Below are 27,845 nucleotides of genomic sequence, written 5' to 3'. Positions count from 1 at the left end.
CTGGGAGGACGTCTGACAGTCAGGACCGCCCTTCCACTGTGGGCAGCCGCAGCACCACAGGTCTCGAGACACCATCTAGGTGTGTTCACTTGTGAGTGCGGCGTGTGGTTCTGGGGACGGAGTCCAGGTGCTCCACCTCTGAGCTGCACCCCAGTGCTGAGCTTCTCAGGCTGCTGGAACCTGCGTCTCCTCCTCGAACTCCGAGTCCCTGGGGCCCCCGTGAGACCGCTGCGCCTCCTCTCCTACAGTGAGCCCTGGAGACAGGAACGGGGCCTGACTCACTCTGGGGGACCTAGAGAAAAGTACCTCCACAGGGCCAGGAGGGGACGGCCTATCAGAATCCCCAGGGAGGACCGTGACCCTGCACCTCTATGTCTGCAGCCAATGGCTGTGGTCTCTCCACGCTGCAACCCCCTTTTGTAGCCCCACGTTTGGCTAAAAACCAAACAAAAGCAACTTCCACGACCCACACTTAACCGCACTAAGGAAAGAGCGAGACCCTGAAGTGCCCGGGTACAAGAGCCCGAGGCCCTTATAGGACGCTAGGAGTCCGCAGGCTCAGTCCCCTGGCCACATGATATAGCTGGCAGAGGGACAAGGGACTCTAATGCAGATTCGTGGAAAGTGTCAGGATCTTTAGAAACCCCCCAAAACACCAGGAGGGAACTGGATGGGGACTTCTGAGGGGATCAATGTAAAACAGGCCATCGTCACCCACACTTTAAAGGGAACGCCTCGTAGACCACCGCGCCACACCCTCCTGCCCTCCCGGCCCACGGGGGCCTGGCTCTTGCTGTCACGCTCATCCTGACCGCTGTGCCTTCACCCTGGGTCTGGGGCTTTCTGCAGGTGTCTAGATGTAAGATTCACTGGACAATTTACCCGAGGTCCTGGTTGGCTGTGACCATCTGTGAGGAAGAGACAGATGTGTCCTCATCTTCGTTTCCTATGGAAATGTGTGTTCCAAACACAAGAGAAAGAGAAAAATAAGAAAAACTTCAGATAACAGATCCCATTGTCTCCGTGAAGGAGGCCGTGGAACCCAGGGTGTCTTACTCTTTATAAGAGTCGCAAGAGAGCGGTCACCTTTCCCTGCTCTGGACATTGCCGGCTGTGGCGCCACCCGAGAGGCCAGCACTCTGGCCGTGAGCGTGCAGGCCAGACGCCCCCCTCCCCCCATGGCTCAGGCAACGGCTGAGTCTCCTGTTACTGGAAGTGCACGAGGGCTCAGCTGGGCTCCCATTAAGGAATAATCACATCTGCTAAAAATGAGGTCCAAACGTCTCGCTGATGAGATGGAGTCGTGCCCCCCTCTGCTCAGAGCAAGTCCCTGGAAAGAGCTCGGTTAAAGTGGGTCACCCACGGAGGAGTGCCACACTCGAAGAAGGGCCTCCTGGGTCCCTGCAGGTCCTGGGACAGTTTCCAACATGGGCCGGCTGGTGGCACCCGCCCGTCGCCTAGGTCCCCCACTCAGCTCTGGACCCCAAGCTCCACTGCCCACTTGCACCGCTGCCTCCACTTCCCTCACAGACCTGCCTCAGGCCATCTCCTTCCCAGTGCCCTTCCTGCCCACCTGGCCGTGAGCAGGACCTCAAGCCTTTGCCACGACCCCAGAGCCCCAGGTCCATGTATAACATTAGCTTTTAATAAATATAGCCCCGTATGATATGTCAAGATCACTGTACTATCATGTGTAACTAATTATATAAATCAGTTGGTAGGGCTGGGGATGTGGCTCAAGCGGTAGCGCGCTCGCCTGGCATGTGTGCGGCCCGGGTTCGATCCTCAGCACCACATACAAACAAAGATGTTGTGTCCGCCGAGAACTAAAAAAAAATAAATAAATATTAAAAAAAAAAATCAGTTGGTAGCGTGCTTGCCTTGCATGCACAAGGTCCTGGGTTCAGTCCCCAGCACTAAATAAATAAAGGCACAGAGTGAAGCTTTGGGGACAAACTATACACCCAAGAACAAAACAGAAAGATGGAGGAGAGTTAAGGGAAGACAGTTTCCAACTGGGTCAGTTGAGGAAGGTTTTTGCGGAGTATTTGAATTAGGATTAGACGGTGGATGGGATCTCATCTGTTGAGGTGGGAGTGGTGGCATTTTAGGTAGAGGAAACAGCTCGGTGAGAGGAGGAGGTGAGAAATGCAGGGACCAAATTGGAAGGAGAAAGTGTATGGCCAGCAGATGAGGGAAGGGGTGGCCCCCAGAGGGGAGGTACCCACTGCGATTCAGCAGGAAACGTGGGTCTTCATGGAGCTTTAGCTGCATGGTGTGTTTGCAGTGCCAGGGACTGAACCCAGGGTGCTCTGCCACAAGCTACATCCTCAGCCCTTATTTTTTATTTTGAGACAGGGTCTCACTAGGCTGCTGAAGCTGACCTTATACTTGCCATCCTCCTGCCTCAGCCTCCCGAGTTCCTGGTGTTCCAGGTGTGTGCCACCATGCCTGGCTGCAGTGGGTGCCACAGAGCAGTTCCAGTTGGAGTCGAAGCAGGGTTCAGGGATTGAAGAGTAGCTCATTCTAGGCAGAAAAAGAATAAAGCAATGTTTTTTGGGGGACAGTAAATTAACTTTTACTCACAAGTAAGCAGAAGCCTCTGAAAAAGAATAAAAAGGTAAAAATAAAAACACTGCTTGGCCAACCACCACCACTCCGGGGCGCTGCAGGCCTCCTTACTAAGCAAATGTCTGGCCCCGTCGCTCCCTCTTCCGGTACAAATGAGCACTGCACACTGAGATGTCCCAGCGGGGGGTTTTTTTTGTTGCTTTTTTTTTTTTGAGAGAGAATTTTAATATTTATTTTTTACTTTTCGGCGGACACAACATCTTTGTTTGTATGTGGTGCTGAGAATCGAACCCGGGCCGCACGCATGCCAGGCGAGTGCGCTACTGCTTGAGCCACATCCCCAGCCCATTGTTGTTGTTGCTTTTTATTTTTTTTTTTGTTTTGTTTTTTTGTTTTTTTTTTTTAAATGTAACTTTATTTTATTTATTTATATGTGGTGATGAGACTTGAACCCAGGGCCTCACATGCTAGGCAAGTGCTCTACCACTGAGCCACAACCCCAGCCCCTGTTGTTGCTTTTTAAATACACTTTTGAGTTATCAGTGGATCTCTATTTTATTTATTTATATGCGGTGCTGAGAATCGAACCCAGTGCCTCACACATGCTAGTGAAGCGCTCTGCCGCTGAGCCCCAGCACCAGGCCTGTCCCAGACTTTTAAACAAGCATACCTTGAAGGACACGCGGGCACAAGGCCAGAGTCATGACTCGGTGAGGAGTTTGCCAACTTTCAGCCCATGAAATAACACTCCTGGGAGTGGATTCTGGCATAGTATTGAAATATGAAACCAAACTTTGGGAAGCTTTAAGACCTAAGGATCATCTGGTGAAACTGTGCAAGTCCATCATCTCTGTCGTCCTGCTAGACAGGACCTGAGGACAGAAGCATCTGTCCCTCATCAACGCACACTGTCCTGGTTCCTGGCATGCCTGTCCTTGCTGAACCGGGGACTTTCTCCTCACTAACAGTTGTATGACCCTTGAGGAAACTGCAGGAAGCTTTTCCCTGTATAAAAATGAGCAGATTTTAGAACCCTGCCAGACCACAGAAGTCAGGTGGGAAAAGGAAGATGGGCAGCTGTCCCGCTCAGAACACCACCTTGGGTCAGTCAGTGTTCAAACTTACCTCACATCCAAAAGTGCACATGGTGGGGCAGGGTAAGCACTGGCTTAAAGTTTTTCATTACACACTGTATTAAACTTTTTGAATATTTGAAACACATGAAAGTATCACCTTATCCCCCAAAAATTAAAGAGAAAAAAAAGAGAGACCTGGCCCAGTGGCACACATCTGTAATCCCATCAATTTGGGAGGCTGAGGCAGGAGGATCTCAAGTTTGAGGCTAGCATCAGCAACTCTGAGATCCTGTCTCAAAAAAATAAAATAAAATAAAAAGGGCTGTGAATGTAATTCAGGGGTAAAGTGATCCTGGGTTCAATTCACAGTACAAAAAAATATGGGCTGGGGCTGTAGCTCAGTGTAAGAATATATGCACAGGGCTCTGGTTTGATCCCTAAATGCACTATAAACATGAGCTCTGCCACGGAGCTGCACCGTGATCCACTTTCAAAATTGTGAACTATGTTTTTAATAGGATGTCATAAAAGCAGGTTTTCCCACTGTCAGATTCCCTTTCTTAAAATTGTGTGTGTGTGTGTGATATCAAACCCAGGGCCTGGTACATGCTGGGCAAGTACTCTACCACTGAGCTACAATTTCTTTTTTTTTCTTTTTAATTTTTTTTAATATTTATTTTTTTGTTTTCAGCGGACACAACATCTTTGTATGTGGTGCTGAGGATCGAACCCGGGCCGCACGCATGCCAGGCGAGCGCGCTACCGCTTGAGCCACATCCCCAGCCCCATACAATTTCATTTTATAATTTGAGTCAGGGTCTTGCTAAATTGCCTATGCTGGCCTTGAACTTGTGATCCTCTTACCTTGGTCTCCCAAATAGCTGGGGTTACAGGAGTGTACCACCATTCCCAGCTTTGAAATTTGACATTATAGGAAATCAAAATTAAACATATATACAGCACATATGAAATAGCAGTATTCCTTCAACCTGGCCGTTCTAGTAACCTAGCCTACAAAAACATTTGTATGCAAAAGATGTACTCTGCAACATATACAATCGTAAGGGAGGAAACGTGCTGGCAGACAGGCTAAATAAATCATAGAGCATCCATACAACTGAACACTAGCAAGAGTATTAAAAATAATATCTACACAGGCTGACTTGGGAAGTTGTCCATGTTACCTAGTCAAAATACAAAGCTAAGAAACACTGAGAATGGCCCAATTTGTGTGTGGTGTGTTCACATACACATGAACTCATACAGTAATTGTAAAAGTAAAAAAGAATACCAAACGGTATTAAAAGTGGTTATCTCTGGCTGGGTGCGGTGGCGCACCCCTGTAATCCAAGTGGCTCAGGTGGCTGAGGCAGTAGGATTGAGAGTTCAAAGCCAGACTCAGCAAAAAGCCAGGCGCTAAGCCACTCAGTGAGACTTTGTCTCTAAATACAGAAAATATGACTGGGGATGTGGCTCAGTGGTCGAGTGCCTGAGTTCAATTCCCGGTACCAAAAAACTGATTATCTCTGTAAAATTGATTAGGAATTTAAGTGGACTACTATTACCTTTGCCTTTCCAAACCTCCAAACATACATCCAATGTATAAAAATACATTGGAACACAAATCATTTCCCTAAATTTTTTCCTGGGTGTCAGCCGATATTTTTTTGATGTGCTTGTATCTATATCCACATCACTGATTTTACTGATATGCTTGTATCTATAACTGCTTTTAAAACCTTTCTAGTAACTGCACTTGTAGTCAGCAAGCCTCTCATTGAACTTCAAGATACTCTTGTAATCAAGTAGTGCTCTCTGGTGGTGGTGTGTTTTGTTTTGTTTTGTTTTTAGTTATAGATGAACAAATGCCTTTATTTATTTTTATGCGGTGCTGAGAATTGAACCCAGTGTCTCACACATGTGAGGCAAGCACTCAAGCACTGAGTCACAACCCCAGCCCCTCTGATAAATTTTTGAGCATCCTCCCTCTATAACACCCACCCAACTTAGAAGGATGCTTCAAAACCAAAATTCTTCTGGATCTATGCAGGGCACAGGGACTCCAGATATCCCCAAGGCACCAGGTGTTAATAACCCAGTCCCATGTTTCCAAACACAGCATCATTAGTCACTGACCTCTTGCACATATTTCCAGATCTGATCTTGAAGCCGTTTTCACAAAGCACACATTGAAACGGACTTCAGAGCCTCCATGCCTGCCACCCAACATGGACACCTTCAAAACACCACTATAGGGCTGGGGCTCCACAATACAGCGCTTGGCTAGCCCTGTGAGGCCCTGGGTTTGATCCTCAGCACCACATACAAATGAATGAAATAAAGGTCTCGGTCTACCTACAGTTAAAGATATAAGCACATCAGTGAGCACTGAGAAGACCTGCACAGGAACTAGCCCAGCAGCTCCTTGTAATTACAGGAGCTGGTGTTGGTCATTTGTCCTGTGTGCTCATTTGTATGGATGAGTCATGGCCATTCAGCAAATACGTGGATTTGCCTTCAGATGAATGGATTTCTCAAAAGACAGCAGTTTTCTCTCATCTCTAAAGCTAGGCTTCATCTGAACACGTTCACTCTTAGCCTCTTTAAAATTGGTAAGGACAACACAAAGCTGCCCTGCATCAGAGGTTGGTTATGTATCACATCCTCCCCCCCAACCAGAAAAAAAGAACAAAGTGTCATAGATTATGCTTGGATTCTCAAATGGGTCTCTGGATGATGGCAATGCCTAATATTAAGCCAGCTTCCCTTCAACTTTTTTTTAGTTATAGATGCCTTTATTTTTATGTGGTGCTAGGATTGAACCCAGTGCCTCACATAGGCTAGGCAAGTGTTCTGCCACTGAGCTACAGCCTGTTATTTGTTTTTTGTAGTGCTGGGGATTAAACCCAGGCCCATCTGCATGTGAAGCAAGAACTCTACCAACTGAGCTATATCCCAGCCTCAAGAATTTGTAATTTAATTAATTACAAATTCTTCATCTGATTAAGCAAATGTCACCATCTTGCCGGTCAGGGTCTTCACCAAGATCTGCATCCCACCTCTGAGACGCTGCACCAGGTGCAGGGTCAACTCCTCCTGGACATTGTAGTCAGACAGGGTGCGCCCATCTTCCAGAGCACTAGTATAAATTCAGATCAGAGGCCAATTGCTTCGACAAACCGCTGTCACAACAGAAAACCTGAGGAATCAAGTTCATCTTGAAAATTACAGCAACGAGCCATTCTGATAATAGTAATAGAACGCAGAGGCACTTTAAGCACGGAGCCACACCCCCTTTGAGACAGGCTCTAACATGCTTAGGCTTTACTAAATTGCTGAGGCTGGCCTCAAATTTACCAGCTTCCTAAGTTGCTGTGATTACAAGCATGGGCCACCATGCTTGGCATCATTCTCTATTTTAAACTTGTTAAGTAGATGGAAAATATATTACCTGCCACCTTTTCAAATAAATCTGATCTCATTGACTTCTATGCAGCCCGGTGATTCATGCAGCTACTATGTTAAAGCAGATTCTTTCCCCTCCCATCTTACCTTTTTAAATACCTTTCCTACAAGAAACATTCTTCTCACACCACCCCAAAGAGTAAATACAAACCTGTTCAATGTACACACATAAAACATTAATCTATCCAACCCTGACACTTTTTTTTTTATTCCCGACATTCTTTTAAACTACTGTACACATTTTAAAATTTTTTTAAATTGTAGATGGACATGATACCTTTATTTTTATGTGGTGCTAAAGATTGAAATCAGTGCCTCAAACACACTAGGCAAGTGCTCTACCATTGAGGTACAACCACAGAATTTTTCTCCAATGTCTCCAGTGTCAGGCAAGCACTGCACCACTTAGCTACAACCACAGCCCCTTTGTACATATTTTCTCATCAGTAAAATCAAATAGTGTCAGCCTCCTGACAGTGCCATACACCTGCAATGCTACTCCCAGCAGCTTGGGAAGCTGAGGCATAACTGTGAGCTCAAAGACAGCCTCAGCAACTCAGTCTCTAAGAATACGGCTGACTAAGCACCCCTAGGGTCTAATCCCCAGTACCCCCCTAAAAAGTATCTGCCTCATAAAATCAAGGGGTATATTGATTTATATATTTATATAAAATCTACCACTATCTCTGCTATTGCTGTTTTTGTTATAACTTTCCTGAGTATAGGATAATTGTAAGGGGAAAAATATTTAAAAAGCATGAATAACCCAGCTTTTATTTTTACCTTCCTACAGTTCTATATACCACTTTGCAATGGCATTTTCTTACTTCATGGTAACCACAAAAACATTGATGCACCAACCCAACACTAATTCAGTTTTATTTTTTTAAAATTTATTTTCTATTTATTCATTTGTAGGTGGTGCTGCAGATCAAATCCAGGGCCTCACATGTGCTAAGCAAGCGCTCTACCGTTGAGCTATCGCCCCAACCCCTTAATTTATTTTTAGTTGTTGATAAACATTAAACATGATGCTGAGAATTGAACCCAGTGCCTCACACATGCCAGGCAAGTGCACTGCCACTGAGACCCAGCCCTAATTCAAAGATCTTTAAACTGAATCCTGCTGATCCAACCCTACTCCAACTTGAATATTCTTATAACGAAAAAGACAAAAACACGACTTGGAATGCAACAACTTTATTGAAAGAAAAGTGCAAAGAAACTTGTCAAATGCTTAAAAGGGGGAAACTTAGACACCTCCCCTCAAGCGCAGCACCAGGTGCAGGGTGGACTCCTTCTGGATGTTGTAGTCGGACAGGGTGCGCCCATCTTCCAGCTGCTTGCCGGCAAAGATCAACCTCTGCTGGTCAGGGGGGATGCCCTCCTTGTCTTGGATCTTCGCCTTGACATTCTCAATGGTGTCACTGGGCTCCACCTCCAGGGTGATGGTCTTGCCCGTCAGGGTCTTCACGAAGATCTGCATCCCACCTCTGAGACGCAGCACCAGGTGCAGGGTGGACTCCTTCTGGATGTTGTAGTCGGACAGGGTGCGCCCGTCTTCCAGCTGCTTGCCGGCAAAGATCAACCTCTGCTGGTCGGGGGGGATGCCCTCCTTGTCTTGGATCTTCGCCTTGACATTCTCAATGGTGTCACTGGGCTCCACCTCCAGGGTGATGGTCTTGCCAGTCAGGGTCTTCACGAAGATCTGCATCCCACCTCTGAGACGCAGCACCAGGTGCAGGGTGGACTCCTTCTGGATGTTGTAGTCGGACAGGGTGCGCCCATCTTCCAGCTGCTTGCCGGCAAAGATTAACCTCTGCTGGTCGGGGGGGATGCCCTCCTTGTCTTGGATCTTCGCCTTGACATTCTCAATGGTGTCACTGGGCTCCACCTCCAGGGTGATGGTCTTGCCAGTCAGGGTCTTCACGAAGATCTGCATCCCACCTCTGAGACGCAGCACCAGGTGCAGGGTGGACTCCTTCTGGATGTTGTAGTCGGACAGGGTGCGCCCATCTTCCAGCTGCTTGCCGGCAAAGATCAACCTCTGCTGGTCAGGGGGGATGCCCTCCTTGTCTTGGATCTTCGCCTTGACATTCTCAATGGTGTCACTGGGCTCCACCTCCAGGGTGATGGTCTTGCCCGTCAGGGTCTTCACGAAGATCTGCATCCCACCTCTGAGACGCAGCACCAGGTGCAGGGTGGACTCCTTCTGGATGTTGTAGTCGGACAGGGTGCGCCCGTCTTCCAGCTGCTTGCCGGCAAAGATCAACCTCTGCTGGTCGGGGGGGATGCCCTCCTTGTCTTGGATCTTCGCCTTGACATTCTCAATGGTGTCACTGGGCTCCACCTCCAGGGTGATGGTCTTGCCCGTCAGGGTCTTCACGAAGATCTGCATCCCACCTCTGAGACGCAGCACCAGGTGCAGGGTGGACTCCTTCTGGATGTTGTAGTCGGACAGGGTGCGCCCATCTTCCAGCTGCTTGCCGGCAAAGATCAACCTCTGCTGGTCGGGGGGGATGCCCTCCTTGTCTTGGATCTTCGCCTTGACATTCTCAATGGTGTCACTGGGCTCCACCTCCAGGGTGATGGTCTTGCCCGTCAGGGTCTTCACGAAGATCTGCATCCCACCTCTGAGACGCAGCACCAGGTGCAGGGTGGACTCCTTCTGGATGTTGTAGTCGGACAGGGTGCGCCCGTCTTCCAGCTGCTTGCCGGCAAAGATCAACCTCTGCTGGTCAGGGGGGATGCCCTCCTTGTCTTGGATCTTCGCCTTGACATTCTCAATGGTGTCACTGGGCTCCACCTCCAGGGTGATGGTCTTGCCAGTCAGGGTCTTCACGAAGATCTGCATCCCACCTCTGAGACGCAGCACCAGGTGCAGGGTGGACTCCTTCTGGATGTTGTAGTCGGACAGGGTGCGCCCATCTTCCAGCTGCTTGCCGGCAAAGATCAACCTCTGCTGGTCGGGGGGGATGCCCTCCTTGTCTTGGATCTTCGCCTTGACATTCTCAATGGTGTCACTGGGCTCCACCTCCAGGGTGATGGTCTTGCCCGTCAGGGTCTTCACGAAGATCTGCATCCCACCTCTGAGACGCAGCACCAGGTGCAGGGTGGACTCCTTCTGGATGTTGTAGTCAGACAGGGTGCGCCCATCTTCCAGCTGCTTGCCGGCAAAGATCAACCTCTGCTGGTCGGGGGGGATGCCCTCCTTGTCTTGGATCTTCGCCTTGACATTCTCAATGGTGTCACTGGGCTCCACCTCCAGGGTGATGGTCTTGCCAGTCAGGGTCTTCACGAAGATCTGCATCCCACCTCTGAGACGCAGCACCAGGTGCAGGGTGGACTCCTTCTGGATGTTGTAGTCGGACAGGGTGCGCCCATCTTCCAGCTGCTTGCCGGCAAAGATCAACCTCTGCTGGTCAGGGGGGATGCCCTCCTTGTCTTGGATCTTCGCCTTGACATTCTCAATGGTGTCACTGGGCTCCACCTCCAGGGTGATGGTCTTGCCCGTCAGGGTCTTCACGAAGATCTGCATCCCACCTCTGAGACGCAGCACCAGGTGCAGGGTGGACTCCTTCTGGATGTTGTAGTCGGACAGGGTGCGCCCGTCTTCCAGCTGCTTGCCGGCAAAGATCAACCTCTGCTGGTCGGGGGGGATGCCCTCCTTGTCTTGGATCTTCGCCTTGACATTCTCAATGGTGTCACTGGGCTCCACCTCCAGGGTGATGGTCTTGCCCGTCAGGGTCTTCACGAAGATCTGCATTGTCTGGTTACAAAAGGGCAACAACAAAAAGAACCAAGAATTTTAGCAGTGCTAATGGCGAAAGTTCAGTATCACTGTATACTTGTCCAAATAATTAAAAGGGGCCTTGTGGCACAAGCCTTTAATCCCAGATAGTTGGAAAGCTATGGGAGGAAGAGGGCAAGTCATAGGCCAACCTGAACCATTTAGGGAAACTGACTCAAAATAAAGAATGACATGTAAATCCCAGCAGCTCTGGAGGCTGAGACAGGAGAGTTGCAAGTTTCAAAGCCAGTCTCAGCAAAATCGAGGTGCTAAGCAACTCAGTGAGACTCTGTCTCTAAATAAAATACAAAATAGGGCTGGGGCTCAGAGGTTGAGGGCCCTGAGTCCAATCCCCGGTAGCCCCCTTAAAAATAAAGAATGAGAAGTCCTGGGGGTGGAGTTCGGTGGGAGAGCGTCTTCAGATTCAATTCCCATTACCAAGAAACTTTTTTTTTTTTTTTAAGTGAAAAACTTGCCTTAGCAACATCAAGAAATACAGGCAGCACTACTGATAAATTAGTTCAAAACCTTGGCGTGGAGCACTAAGGCAGCCTGGAAACCTTGACCAATTTAACCTCAGAGGCCTCAAGTCTCACCCCCCCCCCGCTCCGGATGCCGGGTTCTGTCAATCCAGCAGGGTCTAACCTCGGCCCGAGTCCGGTGTCCTGCGACTGAGAAACACCGCCTACACCCACATGGGCAGGCGGCCCCACCCCGCATGAGCGGACAGACGGGGTGACGTCACCCGACCGCGACGGTGTGCAGCGCGCCCTAGGAGTAGGACTACGGAGCGGCACCTCACCCCGGTCTGCACCCCCGGAGCGGGCGGAAGACCAGCCCCTCCCGTCACTCGAGCCCCGAAACACTTCACGCCCGCCCGGGCGTTCTCCAACCCCGCCGCAGGGCCATCTGCCCCCACCTCCCGCTACGGCCAGGGCCCTCCCGCGCTTCCCTTCCGCCCCCTGACGGCAGGCTCGAGCCCCAGCCTCACAGCCCCGCTCTGCGGCGCGGCTCCTCCCGGTTAAGGTTTCGCAGCGGCCGCCATTTTGCCGCTTGTCCCCTCGGGTCCGGCGGGGCGCTGAGCGCCAAGCACCAAGCCGCCGGCCCCGAGGCAGGCAGCGCGGCCCCGTCTCCCACGCGGCCGCACGGCCAGTAAGCCCCGAGCGCCGCGACGTCAGCTCACCAGCGGCAGCAGCAAGCAGTAGAGTAGCGACGGAACTCACGGCCTCGACGGAACTCACTGCGCCCCGCCCGGCGCCGCCTTATATAGGCTGTAACGTCCGCCGCCCGGGGAGATCCCTCCGCGGAAACGCCGAGAAGGGACTACTTTCCTCCGCCCTTTCCGCCCTCCGGAAAGAAAACGACTAACCGGAACCACCGGATCCCCGTTCCTGGAATGTCCTCGGGCCGAGGCCGAGGCGTGGGGGATCGCACGCGTCGGGGGGCAGGTGGCCGTTGTGAGGGCCAGGCGGAGGGATCAACGGTGCGGCGACCCTGGACGGGGGCGGGGCGGCTGGGGCGAAAGCCCGGCGTGGAGCCCGGGCCGGAGCGGAACGGAGCGCGCCGTCTGCCCCCGCGACCCGCGGGCCTTGGCTCCTGTCTGTTTTAGCCGCTCTGTGCCCGGTCCGCCACGTCCCCTCGCCCTGGCCGCCCTCCGCGGGCCCAGCCCCCACTGTGGCACGTTGACAGGGCGCGTGACGCTGCAGTCTCCGCGCAGGGCCTGGGTCAAGGACGAGCCGGCGTCCCCAGAGCTCCCACGAAGGAGCCTGTCCAGCTGCCCTTGGAAGGGAGGGAATTGAGCTGGACCTGAGGCCCGGCGGTCGGCCTCCGGGCTGTTCCGGGGCCTTCCTGTTTGTTCTCGGTGGCCCTGAACAGGAGAGGGTCGCCTTTGGTTGCCGACAAGGAGACTGCGGATTTGAGCTCCTTCTGCATTTGATGTACTCAGAAGGGGCTTAAGCCTGAGATGTCCTTTTATTTTTTACTTCGGCTGCAGGAGTCCCACTGTTGCGTTTCACCCCCGGCCCCGAAATTAAGTCTATTAAACTGAGATGAAAAAAAAAAAAGAAAAAGAAAATGTTTACGGATGTGTAAGTGACCCCGTGATGGTTGAACCCAGGGTGTTGTGTGATGGTCAAGTCAGGTTGGACCTGTCTGCTGGACACTGACCACTCCTCTCCAGGGGAAGCGTTCAGATCCTTCCAGCTATCTAAAATGTGTGGCGCGAGGTTTTAAAACACAGGAATTGAGTCTGAGCTGTGCGTATTTCTGGGGAGGATTTTTAATATGTCAAATACAAACTGTGACTCCACAGGAACATTCTATTTTGATAAAAGAGGAGGAGAGAGGAGGATTGCGAGCCCAGGTGGTTTCATTTTTACCACAACCTATACTGTGACTCCTGTGTGTCATTTCCCCAGCCACTGTTCCTTCTGGATTCTTCTGGAAATAGTCCCTGTTTCTACAAACGTAGGGGGAGGATAATGTTTGAATTTCTGCCAAGGAAAAAAAAAAGATACTAACTGAATAATGTTCTGCCTTTAAGAAAAGATGGTATTCTTAAATAATGAAGGTCATTTCAACATTCTGCTTAAAATGGGGTAAATCAAACCAAAACTGCCATATATTTTCTTCTTTTGTAGTAAAAATCATGCTCTACTCTACCTTTAATATGATATCACTTCACACATAAGACACACGCAGGTGTCACTTCCTGGGTACGACATTTACAGTCGAGCAGGCTTTCTGTTTTCCTGGCTTTGTCACAATTACTGTCAGGAGGCATTTTACTTGTTACATGTCTAATAAGCCACACATTAATTCTTTTTTTTGGGGGGGGGGTGGCAGTGCTGGGGAATAATACTTTACTATTTTTTGTTTGTTTAAACAGTTTATCTTTTAAAGAGACTGAAATAATTATAAATATATATTCATGGGTGTTAAGCTTCACCTTCTCATTTCTGGTGCTATTTTTCTTTGATATAGAGTAGGGTCTCCACCGGATATTATTTTTCTTTTGCCTGAAGGACTTTTAAAAAAAAAAATTTCTTGTGGGTAGTTTCTCTGGGTGATAAATTATTCCTGTGTGTGTGTGTGTGTTTGATTTTGGTGTCTTCATGTCCCTTCATTTGCCTGGGTGAGTCCTGTCCAGCTCTCTCTCTCACCTCCTTTCCCCCTAAACTGTGACTGTGCCTTCCCAACTCTGCTGAATGCTTGGGGGAAACTCCTTATTTCCTATGGTAACCTGTGTCTGATGTCTTAATGAAAATACAAGAACTGAGCATCGTTCAAAATGACTTTTAACCTCTGAAATTTTCCAAGGAGAATGAATTCACGGGTCACTGGCAAAATTTAAACGAAGAATAAAAAATGAAACATCATTTTCCAGGTTTAGTAGGAAGCCTCGGTGATCTCCAAGGTAGATTTCTGGGAAGGTAATTTCTGAATTTCAGCAGAAGTTTTTAAGGGAAGGAACAGCTGAGGTTTGGCCTGGTTTCAGCCACACCCTGCTTGCTTGGGGCTGTGCTGTGCTTTGAGTCTTGTGATCTGTGTGTAATGGCTGAGTCATGAGCTTCGTGACATAGCTTTTCTGAGTCCAGAGGTTTGTACAGAGACAAACAGCTCTAATTTCAGAGGCAGGAGAGGAGAGGAGGAGGGACAAGAGGAGGTCCTGGTTGGGAGTGAGGAATGGGCCTGGGGTTAGCCCCAGAAGAAGCCAGTGGTCCCTGAAGGAAGGGTCCCCTCTCTTCAGATCCATTGTGTGTTGGAAATGGGAGAAAATGGCCTCCCACTAGAAGCTGCTATTCCTGGGAGTGGTTTCCCTGGCAGATGCTTGGCCACGTCCGAGGACAGTTTGGTTTGTCACATGTGTAGGGAAGGGAGAGGAAGATGCTGGTGGTACTAGTGACATTTTTTGTCCTTCTGGCAAAGGGAAAATGACACCCTTCTCTAGCAGACAGACCCTTCCAGAGAAAGGCAGTTGGACCAGGGTGGACTCTACCCTACAGAGGGTGCTGTTGGTGGCAGTAACGACTGCCTTTCTATTTCTGAAAATGACTCCCATGGTCTAAATGTCCCACTTGGACCCAGGAGCCAGGTATCAAGTCACAATCCTAAAACCTAAAATGTCCTGACCTAGAATGTGCCAGAAGCAGATGAGTCACAGGCTCCACTTGGAGTTCGTTCCACCCACAGATGGATCCAGCCTTTGCAGGCGACCCAAGGAAGATGGCTTCAGAGCTGGCACCAATGGAAAGGGGACCGAGGCCCAGCAACAGGCCGGGATTGGCGGGCGGAGGGGGCACGTGATGGGCTGAGCTGTCGGCGCCAGGGTGTGGGGCTGCAGTGGGGTGGGGACACTCTAGCCCGCCTGCCTTTCTTCCATCCCCTCAGAGATCCAGCTCCCCTGAAGGTCATGCCTTGACCTGATTCGGCATCTGGACATTGACTGGGAGTCCTAAGGCCAGCGAGCTCCTTTTCCCCCCAGAGACCGAGTGAACCAGGGAGCGGAGGGCAGGCCTGGCCTGCTTTGTCATGCTTTATATAACCATAAAAGGTCATCTGGAGCACCTGCGGGCCGGTGGGCGGAGGCCTGGCCAACCCGGGGATGGAAACCCAAGGGCCTTTGCTCTCTTTCCTGTTGACACACCTGCTCCTGAATGGGCAGAACTTGAAAACAACCGGTTGGTGTTGTCTCCATATTTGTCTGGGTTGGGAGAACTGGGAATGTATCCAAGCTGTTTGGCTTCGATTTTGTTTTTAAGTCATGAGAAATCACAACATCATATCGACTTCTTTTTTTTTTTTTTTAGCCCCTGGCAGTGCTGGGGATCTAGCCCACGGATTTGGCATTCCATGTAAACACTCCCTGGCCACAGCCCAGCCCTAAAGTCTCCCTGTTCTAAATGCCCAGGTCAGTAGTGTTAAGTGCATTCACCCCGCCATCACCCTCCCCACCAACGTCTTCAGATCTTTTTATCCACAAAACTGAAACTCTGTCCCCATTAAACAGTTCCCCTGCCCCCTTCCTAGCCACTAGCACCTCCCCTTCTACTTCCGCCTCATGTGATGGGTTCTGTATGTATTAAAATGTAATAATTGAAAAAAAAATTCAAAGAATTCAGATCTAGGAAGCGCCAACACAAGCCTTTAGCAGCAGCAACTCCTTGTGGCATTTTTCCGTATCCTGTTATGGATTTAATTATAAGATACAGTGTGAAACACAAGCACATATAATTAGTTTCACATTGGGATGGATAGCTTTAGAAATAACACTCTACCTTTTTGTTCCCTCAAAACCTTGCTGGTACATAGGGAAGAAATGCGCTTTGTGGAGACTCATTAGAAACAGGTTCTGTCACCTGTACGTCACCACCTAGCTGGTGAATCATTTCACAAATTTTAGTTTCCTTGTCTCAAAAACAAAAGGTTTGCAAAGACCAAGGTCCTTCTAGCTCTAAGATCAGATTTTTTTTTTCCAACTATGTAAAGCTTGAAGTCAAGTCAAAAGACAGGAGTTGACAGGTGTATTGTCATGGCTAGCTACAGAATGCCACAGAGTGCCTCCTCTTTAAATGAATGATAAAACAGTGTATTGACGTAACTGAGGCGCCCATGGGTGCGTGGAAGTGAAAGCTGCTCCCTCCTTACCCTCTCCTGCCCCCTGCTGCAGAGAGCAGAGCCCCAGGCTGGGCAGCAGCTGACCTTGAGCTGCTTCCTGGACAAACCGGGTCACTGAGGCACAGAGCCAGAGGCCCAACCTTGAGTGACCTACATACATCTGTACTGCCGTGTGTCCAGGAACGTCCGCAGTCCTCAATGTCAGGCACAGAAACCTCCAAATGACTGTCCTGCTCACATTTGCTGTACTGTCAATCATCAAATTAGGTTCCGCTTTGACATTTCCCTGCTATCTGCTCCCCTTCTTCAGCTCTAACAAGGAACATTTAAGACACCAGGGGCTTCACCCTGAAGAGTTCACACCTTGTGTTAAAAGCTCAGCTGCAAACAGTAAAGCCAAGAGTTGTGGCTAGAAAAGTAAAAAAAAAGTGGAGATGCCGGGGATCGAACCCGGGACCTCATACATGCAAAGCATGCGCTCTACCACTGAGCTACATCCCCCTCCCTCTGTGCTGGGCTTCCTGAAAATCTCTGCTACACTCCTTTCGTAAGGGTTTCCACGCCCTCGGGTTGAATCTTGTGCATACATTTAAATGGCTATTAGGGTTAGCAAAAGCCAACCAAAAAAATTCATTTCTTGTTTTTCAAATGGGCCTATTCTCCATAGCCTTGCAACAAAGATTCTAATTGCTACAGGAAATGGAAAATAAATCAGAAATTCCAGTAAATGAGGACATTGGCCTGATGGTACCCCAAAATCTCCATTCCACCCTCAGTGAATTTGAGTCCACACATCTGCTTGAAGGCTTTCTCCTTCCCACCCCCAAATTGTTCCGGATGTAAAAATGAGCAAATTAAAAAGAAACGGATTGAACCCCCAGAATCAGGGCTCAACCTTAGAAGAGGGGATCTCTGCAACATCCCACTAGGAGAGCCATCCTGAAATTGTGAAGGGGCACCCAGCCTCGGGGGCCTGTGGAGAGGGCCAGGGGGAAGAAGCCCAAAGGTTTAGTGTCTTCAAAGTCTCAAGGGGTTGTGAGTGGAAGACCTTCCCTGCCACCTGGTTTGCCATCGGCCCCCTCACCGCCGGATCTGCTCTGCTGCCCAAGCAGCTTGCCCTGCATTCCTGCCTCTCTGGCCCTCATCCGGGAAGCAGAGGTTTCCAGAGCCCCTACCTCACCAGGACTTGTGACAATTTGACAGTGTTCTCAGCGTCTAGGGGCAGACCCTGAAATGTGAGCTGTTGAAGCTACGGTGGAGTTTCCATGGGAACTGCAGGGGAACTGCAGGGTCTCACGTCTGCTCCAGGTGTGAGCTGCCACATCGCTGATTCTGTCCTGGTGAGAGAGAGCAGCGGAAGAAAGAGAGGGTGTGGATGGGCTACTGCAGAAACCGTCCCTGTCCTCATTCCTCTAGCTCGATGGCGGCAGAGCAGAGGGGTGGCACCGTGGGCCATGACCTTGAGAGACCGCTCAGCTCCCAGAGGCCCCTCTGCTTCCTCCCCGCAAAGTGCATGGCAGCCAGAGCGCTCTGCTCAGAGCAGACCTGATTTTGTTTCCTCTCTGCACAAAACCCCCTACAAGATCAAGTCCAGACTCCGCAAGGCCCTAGTGGAATGGACTTCCCTGATTCATCGCCTGCTCCTCTTCCTCCCCACGTGTTCTGTCCTTGGTTGGGCCACCTCCTTCCCATCTCAGGGCCTTGGCACTTACTGCTCTCAGCCTGGACGGCTGTCCCTTAGCTCTTGCCCCAGCTGGCTCCATCTAGATGTCCAGCGCCTTGCTCAAACGTCCCCTCCTCAGCGGGGCCTTCCCAAGCATCTCCTACTGACCTACCTGTCTCACCACTCCCTGTCACACATCCTCCTTGTTTTCTTACTGCATTTATCCATTTTAATAGTAAGGGCAGGGCCTGGTCTGGCTTGTGTCCTGCAGCAGCCCTGGTGCCTAGGATGGGGCCTGGCACATAAAAGGTGCTCAGTAGGGTTTGTGGAATGAATGTGGGAAAGTTTGGGATAAAGGTAGAAATGAACCACAGAATTGGAGCCTGGGAAGGTAAAGGGCTAAGAAAGCTATTTCAGATCTCCCCTGTCCCCGTGTCCGCCCTGACCTTCGCACTCCCTTGATGGAACTTCTAAAGAACGTTCCCTTCTCCGTGGGTTTGGCTCACTCCCTAGAGTGAGAGCTGTAAACTTTTGCTCAGTCCCTTTGGGATCTGCCAGTCCTGGGGGGGGAATGATGGAGTGTGCTTGAGGGGATCACCAGTTTACGCAGGTGGTGAGATTGGGGCTTTCCAGGTCTAACTTGTATTTAAGGTGCCCCACTTGGAATGAGACCTGGGAGTCTCAGGGTGGAGAGGAGGGGGACTTCCCAGCCGGGACACTGAAAAGTAGCCCCAGTGACACCATCAGGTGTTGGTGTGTCCCCGGAACTGGCGAGGCAATCTCTCCTCATTCTGTCTCAACTATGGCTTTGGCTCCCATATTATGACGAAAATAAATGGCATCTTGTAAAGAGTTTGTTTATTGCCTGTGGGGTGCAGCAGCTGCACACCGGTGATGTTTTAAGGTCACAGAGTCTGACTGTTTTAGGGGGAGAAAATGTTCATAAGCATCTTCCGAAGTCAGATGCTGGGGCTGGAGCAAGACAAGAAATGTCAGCCCCGGAAGTCCAGCATAGCCAAGGTCAGGATGAAAAAGACGTCGTTCCACCATCAAAATGTTGCAGCCTCCCCGTCGGGGAATCGAACCCCGGTCTCCCGCGTGACAGGCGGGGATACTTACCACTATACTAACGAGGACTAGCTCTGCCAAGTCCTCCCTGGAACTCTTCTTTAAGGTAACTTGTCTCCCCTGCCCCTTCCCGTCCATTCCAGGGGGTTAAACCTTTATATTTTCTTGCAAAATAAGTCGGATTTGGCTAAATGGCATTTTAAGGTGGCCGTTTCTTGCTCGGTCCTTGTTAGCCTGGAGAATTTAAAACGCAGAAATTAAAAAAAAGAAAAAAAAAAAAACCAGAAAGCAAAAAATTAACGAGCAGACATCAACAAACGCACGCCAGGGATGAATAGGCGCTTAAGAGATAAACCAGGGAGACCTTGGTCCCCGTGCAACTTGACCAAACAGGGCGTAGCGGGGCCTCTAACCGCCATGGGGTGAGGGGGGTCTCGTAATAAAGAAATCGCGACCCTTGACGAACTGGGATAGGGTGAGCAGGCGCTGCTGTGCTCCTGCCGTGCGCAGAGACGGAAAAAGAAGGAGCTGCCGAAACCCGGGATCGAACCAGGGACCTTTAGATCTTCAGTCTAACGCTCTCCCAACTGAGCTATTTCGGCGGCCGCTGCTGGGATGAGTTGCCGTTCTCCTTGTCCGCGCGGAGGCGCTGGGCGCTGCAGTGCCCAACAGGGCGTGGGGCACTGGAAGCCGTTTCTCATCCCCTGCGCTTTGCGACCCCCGTCCTCCCAGGTGCCGCCCCCGTGGCCTCCCCGGGTCTGGCCTCCCTCACGGCTCCCTGGCGCACTGTGTCCCTGTCCATCCAGCGTATCCCCGGCTAACACGCACCAGGCACTGCGCACTGTCCCCGCCGGATACCCCGGAGCCCGGCACGTTGCAGACGCAGGACAAACGCTTGTTGGGGGAACGGACGGAGGTCGCTCCGCCGCCGCGGGGAACAGCGTCGCGCCCCGGCCCGCAGCGCGCGGTGCCGCGGGAGGCCGACTGCGCCAGGGCTGTCCGCGGGGACAGGGCCGCCGCCCCTGAGCGCGCCGCTGGGCCCGGGCGGGAGCAGGGCCACAGGTGGGCGTCCAGCCTGGGCCCGGGCGGCCGCCCCTCGCCGCGGGAGCCCCTTCCCCGTTTCAGTCACTCAGCAAGCGTTTGCTGGACGTGCGTTTGCTCCACCAGCAAACAGGCAGCAGCTGTCCAGTGGGCAGTGCCTGCCGAGAAGGAAGACGAATCCTGGTGCTAGACGCTGGGGCGGGGGCAGGAGAAGGGGACAGCAGAGGCCGAGGAGGAGGAGCCGGGCATGCTGGACCCTGGGGATGAGCATCCCGGGCAGGGGGACAGCTGGGCTCCCGAGACTGGAAAGGCGTAGCCTTGGCAGGAACAGGAGAGTGGTCACAGTGGAGAAGTCGAGGCCCAGTGGGGCAGAGGCCGCATCCCACTCACCTGCAAGGCCTGGGAACACGGGCTGGATTTTCCTCTGGGTGCTGGTTGGAAAGCCACTGGAGTGGGGGACACTTACGTCTGGGTGTTTTTCTGGTTGCAGTTTGGAGAATGGACAGGAGCCACCAGGGTGGCTGCAGGGACACCAGCGAGGAGGCTGAGGCCGTGGTACAGCCAGAGCAGGGGTGTCCCAGGCCAGGGAGGAGCTGGGAACTCGTGGGGATGGAGATGGGGTTCAGGAAGAGTCAGGGAGAATGACACCCAGGCTGGGGGGCTGCTGGGAATGGCCGGCCCTGACCAGGAACAGGAGGCCCTGGGGCAGCAAAGCTGTCAAGACTTCAGTCACAAACACGTTGCCTTTTGAGACACCCCTTCAATTTCCAAATGGAAACTCAGACACAGCCATTTTCCTGCACATCTTGAAGCCAACAGTCCTCTGTGAGTCCCCAAATCCAGTGTTATGGGCTGAATGATGTCCCCCCACAATTCATATGTCGAAGGCCTAACCCTGGTTCCTCAGCATGTGACAGTGCAGTTGGTGGCAGGACCTTTAAAGAACCCACTACTTCAGGCAGCACCTGAGGGTGGGCCCTAATCCAAGATGGCCAGTGTCTTCACAAGAAGGGAGATTAGGATGGATTCACCTGCAGGGAAATAGCAGAGAGAAGGTGGCTGGTGGCAGGCCAAGGAGAGAAGGTGAGAAGAAGCCCGAGCCGCTGGCAGCCCCAGAGCTGTGGGGAAATGTGTGTGTGTTCTTTAAGCCCCGTCTCTGCTATTTTTTTCAAGACTGACTCACCCAGGCTGCAGGACACCCGCCCATCCATACGCTGGATTTTCCTGGAGAGGGGAAGATTTGTGCTTTCAGAGGAATCATCCTGGAAATGATTTGGGAGAAATAGGAGGCCCTGTGCTCTGGTGTCCCCATCTGAAGAGTCTCTAGAAGAGGCCTTGCAGATGGCCTTGGCTGGGCATTCAGCTCAATGTTTTCATTTCTGATATGGGTGTCAGGTCTTGCCAGATCCAGCTCCAAACAGCCAGGCTAGCAATTCACATCCAACCCATCCCCTGTTTTTCTCACTTAACAATCCACCAACTCAAAGCTCAGCACACAGAAGGCCCTCAATACTTGTGACATAAGTGGGATAGGTGGCAGTAACAAATAACTCCACCCGGGTGGCAGAAAGCAATGGGGATTTATTCTTGTACAGTTCTGGAGGACAGAAGTCTAAAGGCAAGGTGCTGGCAGCTTTCTTCTAGAAGCTTTGAGGGAGAATCGGCTCCAGGCCTCTCCCCAGGTTCTGGCAGAGGTGGGCAGGCAGTCCTAGGCGGACCTCAGCCTGTGGACACGGGTCCACCCTTGGCGTCCTTCTTCCCATAGCTCTCCTCTCTATTTCTCTGCTTTCTCTTTTCCTGCCTCTCCTAAGGGCATTTAGGACCTGCCCCAACCCAGAATGATCTGCAGGAGCACTTTCCATGTGCTAACAATCTCAAGATCCTCCCCTAAATGACATCTTAGAAACCCTTCTTCCAAATAAGGCCACACTGGGGGCCCCTATTCAACACCCTCCAATGCCATCACATTATTTAAATTTGTACTTGTTGTTGGGTACCAGGGATTGAACTCTGGGGCATTCGACCACTAAGCCCCATCCCCAGCCCTATTTTATATTTTATTTAGAGACAGGGTCTTACTGAGTTGCTTAGTGCCTTGCTTTTGTTGAGGCTGGCTTTGAACTTGCAATCCTCCAGTTTCAGCCTCCTGAGCCACTGGAATTAGAGGAGTGGGCCACTGTGCCCAGTATTTTATTTATTTATTTATTTATTTAACATTTATTTTTTAGTTTTTTAGGTGGACATAATATCTTTTATTTTATTCTTATGTGGTGCTGAGGATTGAACCTAGTGCCTCAGGCATGCTAGGCGAGCGCACTATCATTTAGACACAACCCCAACCCTATTATTTAATTTTTATGATTTGATTTTTAAAATCAAAACATGATTACTATCAAGAAGCAGAAAACTGATCAGACCACTATCAGAAAACTGACACTCTGGGCCAGGAAGTACCCATGTCCTGCTACAGGAAGCAGCCCTCGAGGGTGGTTAGTTGAACATCCCTCTAGGCCTTACTCCTGTGGATACGCGTTCATCAAAAGCCACATGGAGAGAGACAGACAGATCGTCTTTGTTAAAATTTGATCATGTTCTATGTTTTTAACTAAAAGTAGCAACATTAATTTTTCAATAAATAAAATGAAAGCAATTACTGAACTTCAGAAAAGTTTTCTTCATCCCATAAAATACACTAGTTCCCAATAAAATCCTCTGTGTTAGGAAAAATGATTATCAAAACAATTAACTTGGGCTGGGCACAGAGGCACACACATCATGATCCCAGATGTTTAGGAGGCTGAGGCAAGAGGATCCCAAGTTCAAGGCCAATCTGGGCAATTTAGTGAGACCTTGTGTCAAAGAAAGTAAAAATAAAACCGGGGCTGAGATTGTGGCTGGGTGGTAGAGCGCTTACCTAGCACATGTGAGGCCCTGGGTTGGATCCTCAGCACCACATAAAAATAAATAAACACATGCTGTCCATCTACAAGCACAAAAACAAACAAACAAACAAATAAATAAATAGAATTTAAAAAAATAAAAAAAGAAACAGCGGAACATTTGCCTAGTATGTTCTCGGGACTGGGTCTGGGATGTAGCTCGGTGGCAAAACACTTGCCTTGAATATGCACCTGCCCTGGGTTCTATTACCAGTTCCCAAAAAAAGACAAAACTTGTCTCCCCCAAACAGACCCCAACGGAAATAAAGAAAGTGAGAAAAAAAATTCTCCATACTGCAAAAGAAAAAAAAAAAAAAATATATATATATATATATATAAAATAAAGATGTGTGTTTTGAAAGAAAACATCTTAACTTCAAGGGCCTGGGCCCATCATCACCTGATACGTAGGAGTTAATTCAACCGTTTTCCAGCCTGTAGCGCTGTGCCCTTGTGCTCAGGTTTTCCCTTTTGTATTAAGATCTTAGCACTAAAAGCTCAATTCCATACGCGGGGTTGTGGGGCCAGAGTGTGGGGTACTCGAGACCTGGAAGCGCCCTCAGAAGGGGGCTGAGCTATTGATCCTGGCTTTCACTCCTTTCTTCCCCAAACAAGCCTTGATTAACAAGTCATTTTTGTCCTGAGGTGTGGCTCACGGGACTCAGCCTCGCCAAGGGAAAAGAAGCAGGAGCACTGGGTACATCCTCCGTGTGGTGCCACCGGCACCCCCATCCAGCTCCAACATTTCCTGGCTGGGCCTCCTCATTTCTGTCCCTGGCCCTGGAAACCACCAGTCCCCTTTTTGACACAGGATTTCAGTCATAGCTAAAAAAAAAAAAAAAAAAAAAGTTATTTACAGCAAGGGCTGAAAGTGTGAACTGATGGTTTTACTTCCTTTTTTTATGATACCAGGCAAACTTGGGGGGCACTTAACCACTGAGCCCCATCTCCAGACCTTTTTATATTTTCCTTAGAGACAGAGTCTTGCTAAATTGCTGAAGCTGCAATCTTCCTACCTCAGCCTCCCAAGCCACTAGGATCACAGGTGGCCACCAGCCCGCCTTCCATGTGTTTTAAATATTTGTAGGAGCCAGCTTTCCCGTCAGTGTTATCAGCAACTCGTTTTTCCTCTTCTGTGCGTTCATTGCCTGTTGACTCTTGGTCTACGGGTATTTTAGGATTTTTCTTAATGATTTGAATAAATTATTTGTCTTTTCTTTCCTTCTTTTTATTTTGAATAAATGGTGTCTGTAACAAAGATATTAGTCCTTAGAGTCTTTTGCCTACAGTCTGTTTTTAATCACTGTAGGAAATTTATTTTTTACCTACATTATTTTCTACATAGACCAAACTAGTACAAGGGTATAGCTACCAAAAAACAAAGACAACAAGAAAGAAAGAAAAAAAAAAAAAAAAAAAAAAGACACAGCATTTACCATTCTGAACCATTTAGGGTCCAGATTGCTGCCCCTTCTAGAATTGCAAACAATGCGCCTTAAGACCCTTGAAAATAAAGCAAACCAACCCCCTTTCTGCTTCTGTGCTGGGAAGCTGGGTTCCTTGTGAGCTGGTGAGCCGGACTGTACTTTCCCTCCAGTTGAATCTCGTTTGATTCAATCCACTTGGAAGTTACTTTTTTGCAAATGTTAGATATGAGTCTAGATGGGTGATTTTAGTGTAAAAGGAAACAGAGGTTTCTCCACCTGAGATGTGGGGCAGGCGTGATTGAACAGGACTGCAAGGCGACTTGGGGACCAGTAGAGGCTTGTTACTGCCCTTTCCCTTAATGGAAACTTGCCTTTGGCTTGTAAAACCTCAGTGGAGGCATGCAGTTGGGAGCTCGCGAGCGGGTCTAGGTGGATGCACATTATCTGAACGACAGGTCCCCACTGGGTGGGGCCCGCGGAGCAGGGAATCCAACGGCAGGGCCCGCGTTCACCCGGTCATGGGTGCAAACAAGGGTGACACCGAGTCCTGCCTACCTGCATCTCAAAATGCAAAAGCCTCAGGCAGCCTCCCCGTCGGGGAATCGAACCCCGGTCTCCCGCGTGACAGGCGGGGATACTCACCACTATACTAACGAGGACGGGCCGTGCCAGCGGCTCTCCAGGGTGGCTCCTGTGGATGGCGAGCTCTCTCGGGTCCCGCAGGGCGAGGTCCGCGAGCGCGGCGCTGCCTGGCTGGGCTCCAGGCCGGGGCCGCTGCCTATCAGGCTCCCTCGCGCAGCCTTCCCGGGCGGGGGTGTAGCTCAGTGGTAGAGCGCATGCTTTGCATGTATGAGGCCCCGGGTTCAATCCCCGGCATCTCCATTCGTCTTTTGCCTCATTCTTTGAATCACACGTCTGCTTAGGGGACCCAGGCACCCCCTCCGGAAAGTCCCTGCAGCCGGCCTGGTTGAACTGGCGCTTGGTCCCCCAAGTCACCCAGCAGGCGGGAAAGCTCTGCATTTGTACAGAGGTTGCCTCCGGTGTTTCTGAGCCCCTCAGGCCAGGGAGTGTGCAACACTGAGCACCTTCTGTGTGCCTAAGGATAGTGCCAGGTTCCCTGGACTCCCTGCCTGGATTGACTGCCTGGATTGACCGGGCCAGGCGTCTCAGCCTTTTCGGGATTCACGCACCAGACCAGGGTACCAATAGTGGGCAACGGAGTGATGAGGTGGGAACTAGGGGGATGTCGGAGCCTCGGAGGAAACCGCAAGTGCAAAGGCCCTGGGGTTGGAGCAGGGGCTGCTCTGTGGTGAGTGCACACAGCAACCCTGCACTTGGTCTCCAGGCTCCTTGGGGATATACTGGGAGGGCAGGGAGATGAAGGCAGGAGCAGGTGGGGCCTGCTGTGGAGGACACTGCAAGGCCCAGTGCTGAGCATGACCGGATCACATTTAGTTTTAAACAGCTCCCTCTGGTGGCCGGGTAGAGACTGTACCCTGGCAGGTGGGAGGGACCCTGGGAAGTCCAGCCAGGCGCCAGCCCAGGCCCAGAAGGAGTCAGTGGAGGCTTCTCCAGCCGGGCACAGTGCAGCTGGGGAGCCGAGGGAGTTGCGCACGTCCCTAATTGGGGCACAACACTTTATGGGCCACTCCTTGGTCATTCAGGTTCACTTGAGTCTGAAGCATTATGGTCGCAGGGTACACTGCTGTCCTTGCCCATTGGTCCTGTGCCGCTCTGCGGGATGGACTCCTGCCACAGCATCACAGGGCCCAGGGACAAAGATGCTTGTATTTAAAAATACTTGTATTGGAAATTTTACTTGATTCTTCCCCTACGGGCAGCGCCTGGCCTCTTTACTAGGGATGGTGGACGTGCTCTCTGCCCAGCTTCCAGCCAGCAATGGGTGTTGCCTTCTTAATTTTTTCAATATATGCTGGGAACAAAGTGTCACTGCATTATTGACATTGTGTCCCTTCCCCACCTGCTGAGAGGGCAGGCATCTTCGTGAATGTCTGCGGACCACTTGGTGCGCCCATGGCTGAGAAAGGTTTGCAAAAGGAAAAAGGAGCTTATTCCCAAGCGGAGCTGGGGGACCAACTCTCAAAATGCCGCCCCAGGACAGGGTTTGGGGATATTGTGGGACAAAGCAACAGGGTGATTAAGGTGTGGAGAATAGGGACAGGAGTGACATCATTGAGGTCTGCACAGGCCTAGCCAACCCTCGTGGCCCGCCACCCGGCCGAGTGCTCAGCTGTGAGCGATAAGGGTGCGGTTTTCAACCTTCAGAAGGTCACGGATGGTGGGGTGCTGGGGGTGAGGTTCAGCAGAGTGTCTGCCTGGTGCGAGCTAGGCCCTGGGTTCCACCCCAGCGCTGGAAGCAGGAACAACAAAAAGTCACCTACTGGGCCCAGTGCAGACGGCCTGCTCTCCCTGGTCTTGCTGTTGAGGGTGGACGGCCCTGGGATGGCTTGTGATCCTCCTGCCTCAGCTTCCTCAGCTGCTGGGATTACAGGTGTGCCCCACCGCACCTGGCTGTTTTAATTTGAGGCAGAGTCTCCCTGTGCCACCCAGGCTGTCCTCCCAACTCAGCCTCTGCAGCCGCTGGGACCGTGGGCAGTGCCCCTCAGCCCTGGCGGGACCATTCCGGCTGCCCGGTGGGGATTTTCTGCAGCTCTCCTCATCAGAGTCTTCCCCCGTTGTCTCTCCCAGTTGCCCAGGGCTCATCCTGCATGTCAGGCTGTCTGTCATGTTTCGCAGCAGTTTTCCTGTGTATTCTTTCATTTTCCAAATAAGTCGCTCTCTATGTCAACTTGGAATTTCCAGAGCCCCATGGCTCCCCTTTCCTTGCAGCTCCCGGGGTGTCCCTCTGTTTAAGAGCCTCCCTGGACTTTTACAAACACTCCTCGCAATCCTCCTCTTAACCTTTGTGCCACTCTTGCGGGGATGCAGATGGAGAGCAGGGCAGAGGGTCTGTTCTCCCTGGTCCTGCTGCTGCGGTGGACGGCCCTTGGATGGCTCAGAGGGCTGGACTTCTGTGACAAACCAGGCCAGGGGGCAGGAAGGAGGCTCAGGGTGTCCCAGGGGAGGGAACAGCGCCCACAGGCCACAGGCTACTGAGAGAAGGGAGGAGGGCAGGGTGGCTGGGGTGTGGGGGCGATGCCCTGGGAGTGGGGCACCTGCATAGCCTCC

The 27,845-nt window shown here is 51.0% G+C and overlaps 1 protein-coding gene, 1 long non-coding RNA gene and 5 other non-coding genes across 7 annotated transcripts; 1 reads left to right on the top strand and 6 right to left on the bottom strand.

Annotated features, from left to right (window-relative positions):
• Positions 1 to 8,296: 8,296 nt before the first annotated feature.
• Positions 8,297 to 12,191, bottom strand: Ubc (ubiquitin C). Its single transcript, XM_034636785.2, has 2 exons — positions 12,086 to 12,191; positions 8,297 to 10,881 (listed from the first exon to the last, which is right to left on the bottom strand). Exon 2 carries the CDS (start codon positions 10,876 to 10,878, stop codon positions 8,365 to 8,367), a length of 2,514 nt encoding a protein of 837 aa, XP_034492676.2. The 5' UTR covers positions 10,879 to 10,881; positions 12,086 to 12,191; the 3' UTR covers positions 8,297 to 8,364.
• Positions 12,192 to 16,947: 4,756 nt separating this feature from the next.
• On the bottom strand, positions 16,948 to 17,019 carry Trnaa-ugc (transfer RNA alanine (anticodon UGC)). The gene has a single exon. It is a non-coding gene; the product is annotated as a tRNA-Ala (tRNA).
• A 2,003-nt stretch (positions 17,020 to 19,022) lies between these two features.
• On the bottom strand, positions 19,023 to 23,261 carry LOC117794863 (uncharacterized). The gene is made up of 2 exons (XR_004618737.2): positions 20,681 to 23,261; positions 19,023 to 19,483 (listed from the first exon to the last, which is right to left on the bottom strand). It is a non-coding gene; the product is annotated as an uncharacterized lncRNA (long non-coding RNA).
• On the bottom strand, positions 19,246 to 19,317 carry Trnad-guc (transfer RNA aspartic acid (anticodon GUC)). The gene has a single exon. It is a non-coding gene; the product is annotated as a tRNA-Asp (tRNA).
• On the bottom strand, positions 19,779 to 19,851 carry Trnaf-gaa (transfer RNA phenylalanine (anticodon GAA)). Its single transcript has one exon. It is a non-coding gene; the product is annotated as a tRNA-Phe (tRNA).
• A 1,982-nt stretch (positions 23,262 to 25,243) lies between the features above and the next one.
• Trnad-guc (transfer RNA aspartic acid (anticodon GUC)) lies at positions 25,244 to 25,315 on the bottom strand. The gene has a single exon. It is a non-coding gene; the product is annotated as a tRNA-Asp (tRNA).
• A 151-nt stretch (positions 25,316 to 25,466) lies between these two features.
• Positions 25,467 to 25,538, top strand: Trnaa-ugc (transfer RNA alanine (anticodon UGC)). The gene has a single exon. It is a non-coding gene; the product is annotated as a tRNA-Ala (tRNA).
• Positions 25,539 to 27,845: the final 2,307 nt, after the last annotated feature.

Source organism: Marmota flaviventris, chromosome 1 (genome assembly GCF_047511675.1).
Source record: "Marmota flaviventris isolate mMarFla1 chromosome 1, mMarFla1.hap1, whole genome shotgun sequence".
In the NCBI taxonomy this organism is placed as follows: Eukaryota; Metazoa; Chordata; class Mammalia; order Rodentia; family Sciuridae; genus Marmota; species Marmota flaviventris.
Note: the sequence above shows the minus strand (reverse complement) of the source record. Positions and strands in the feature narration are given on the sequence as shown.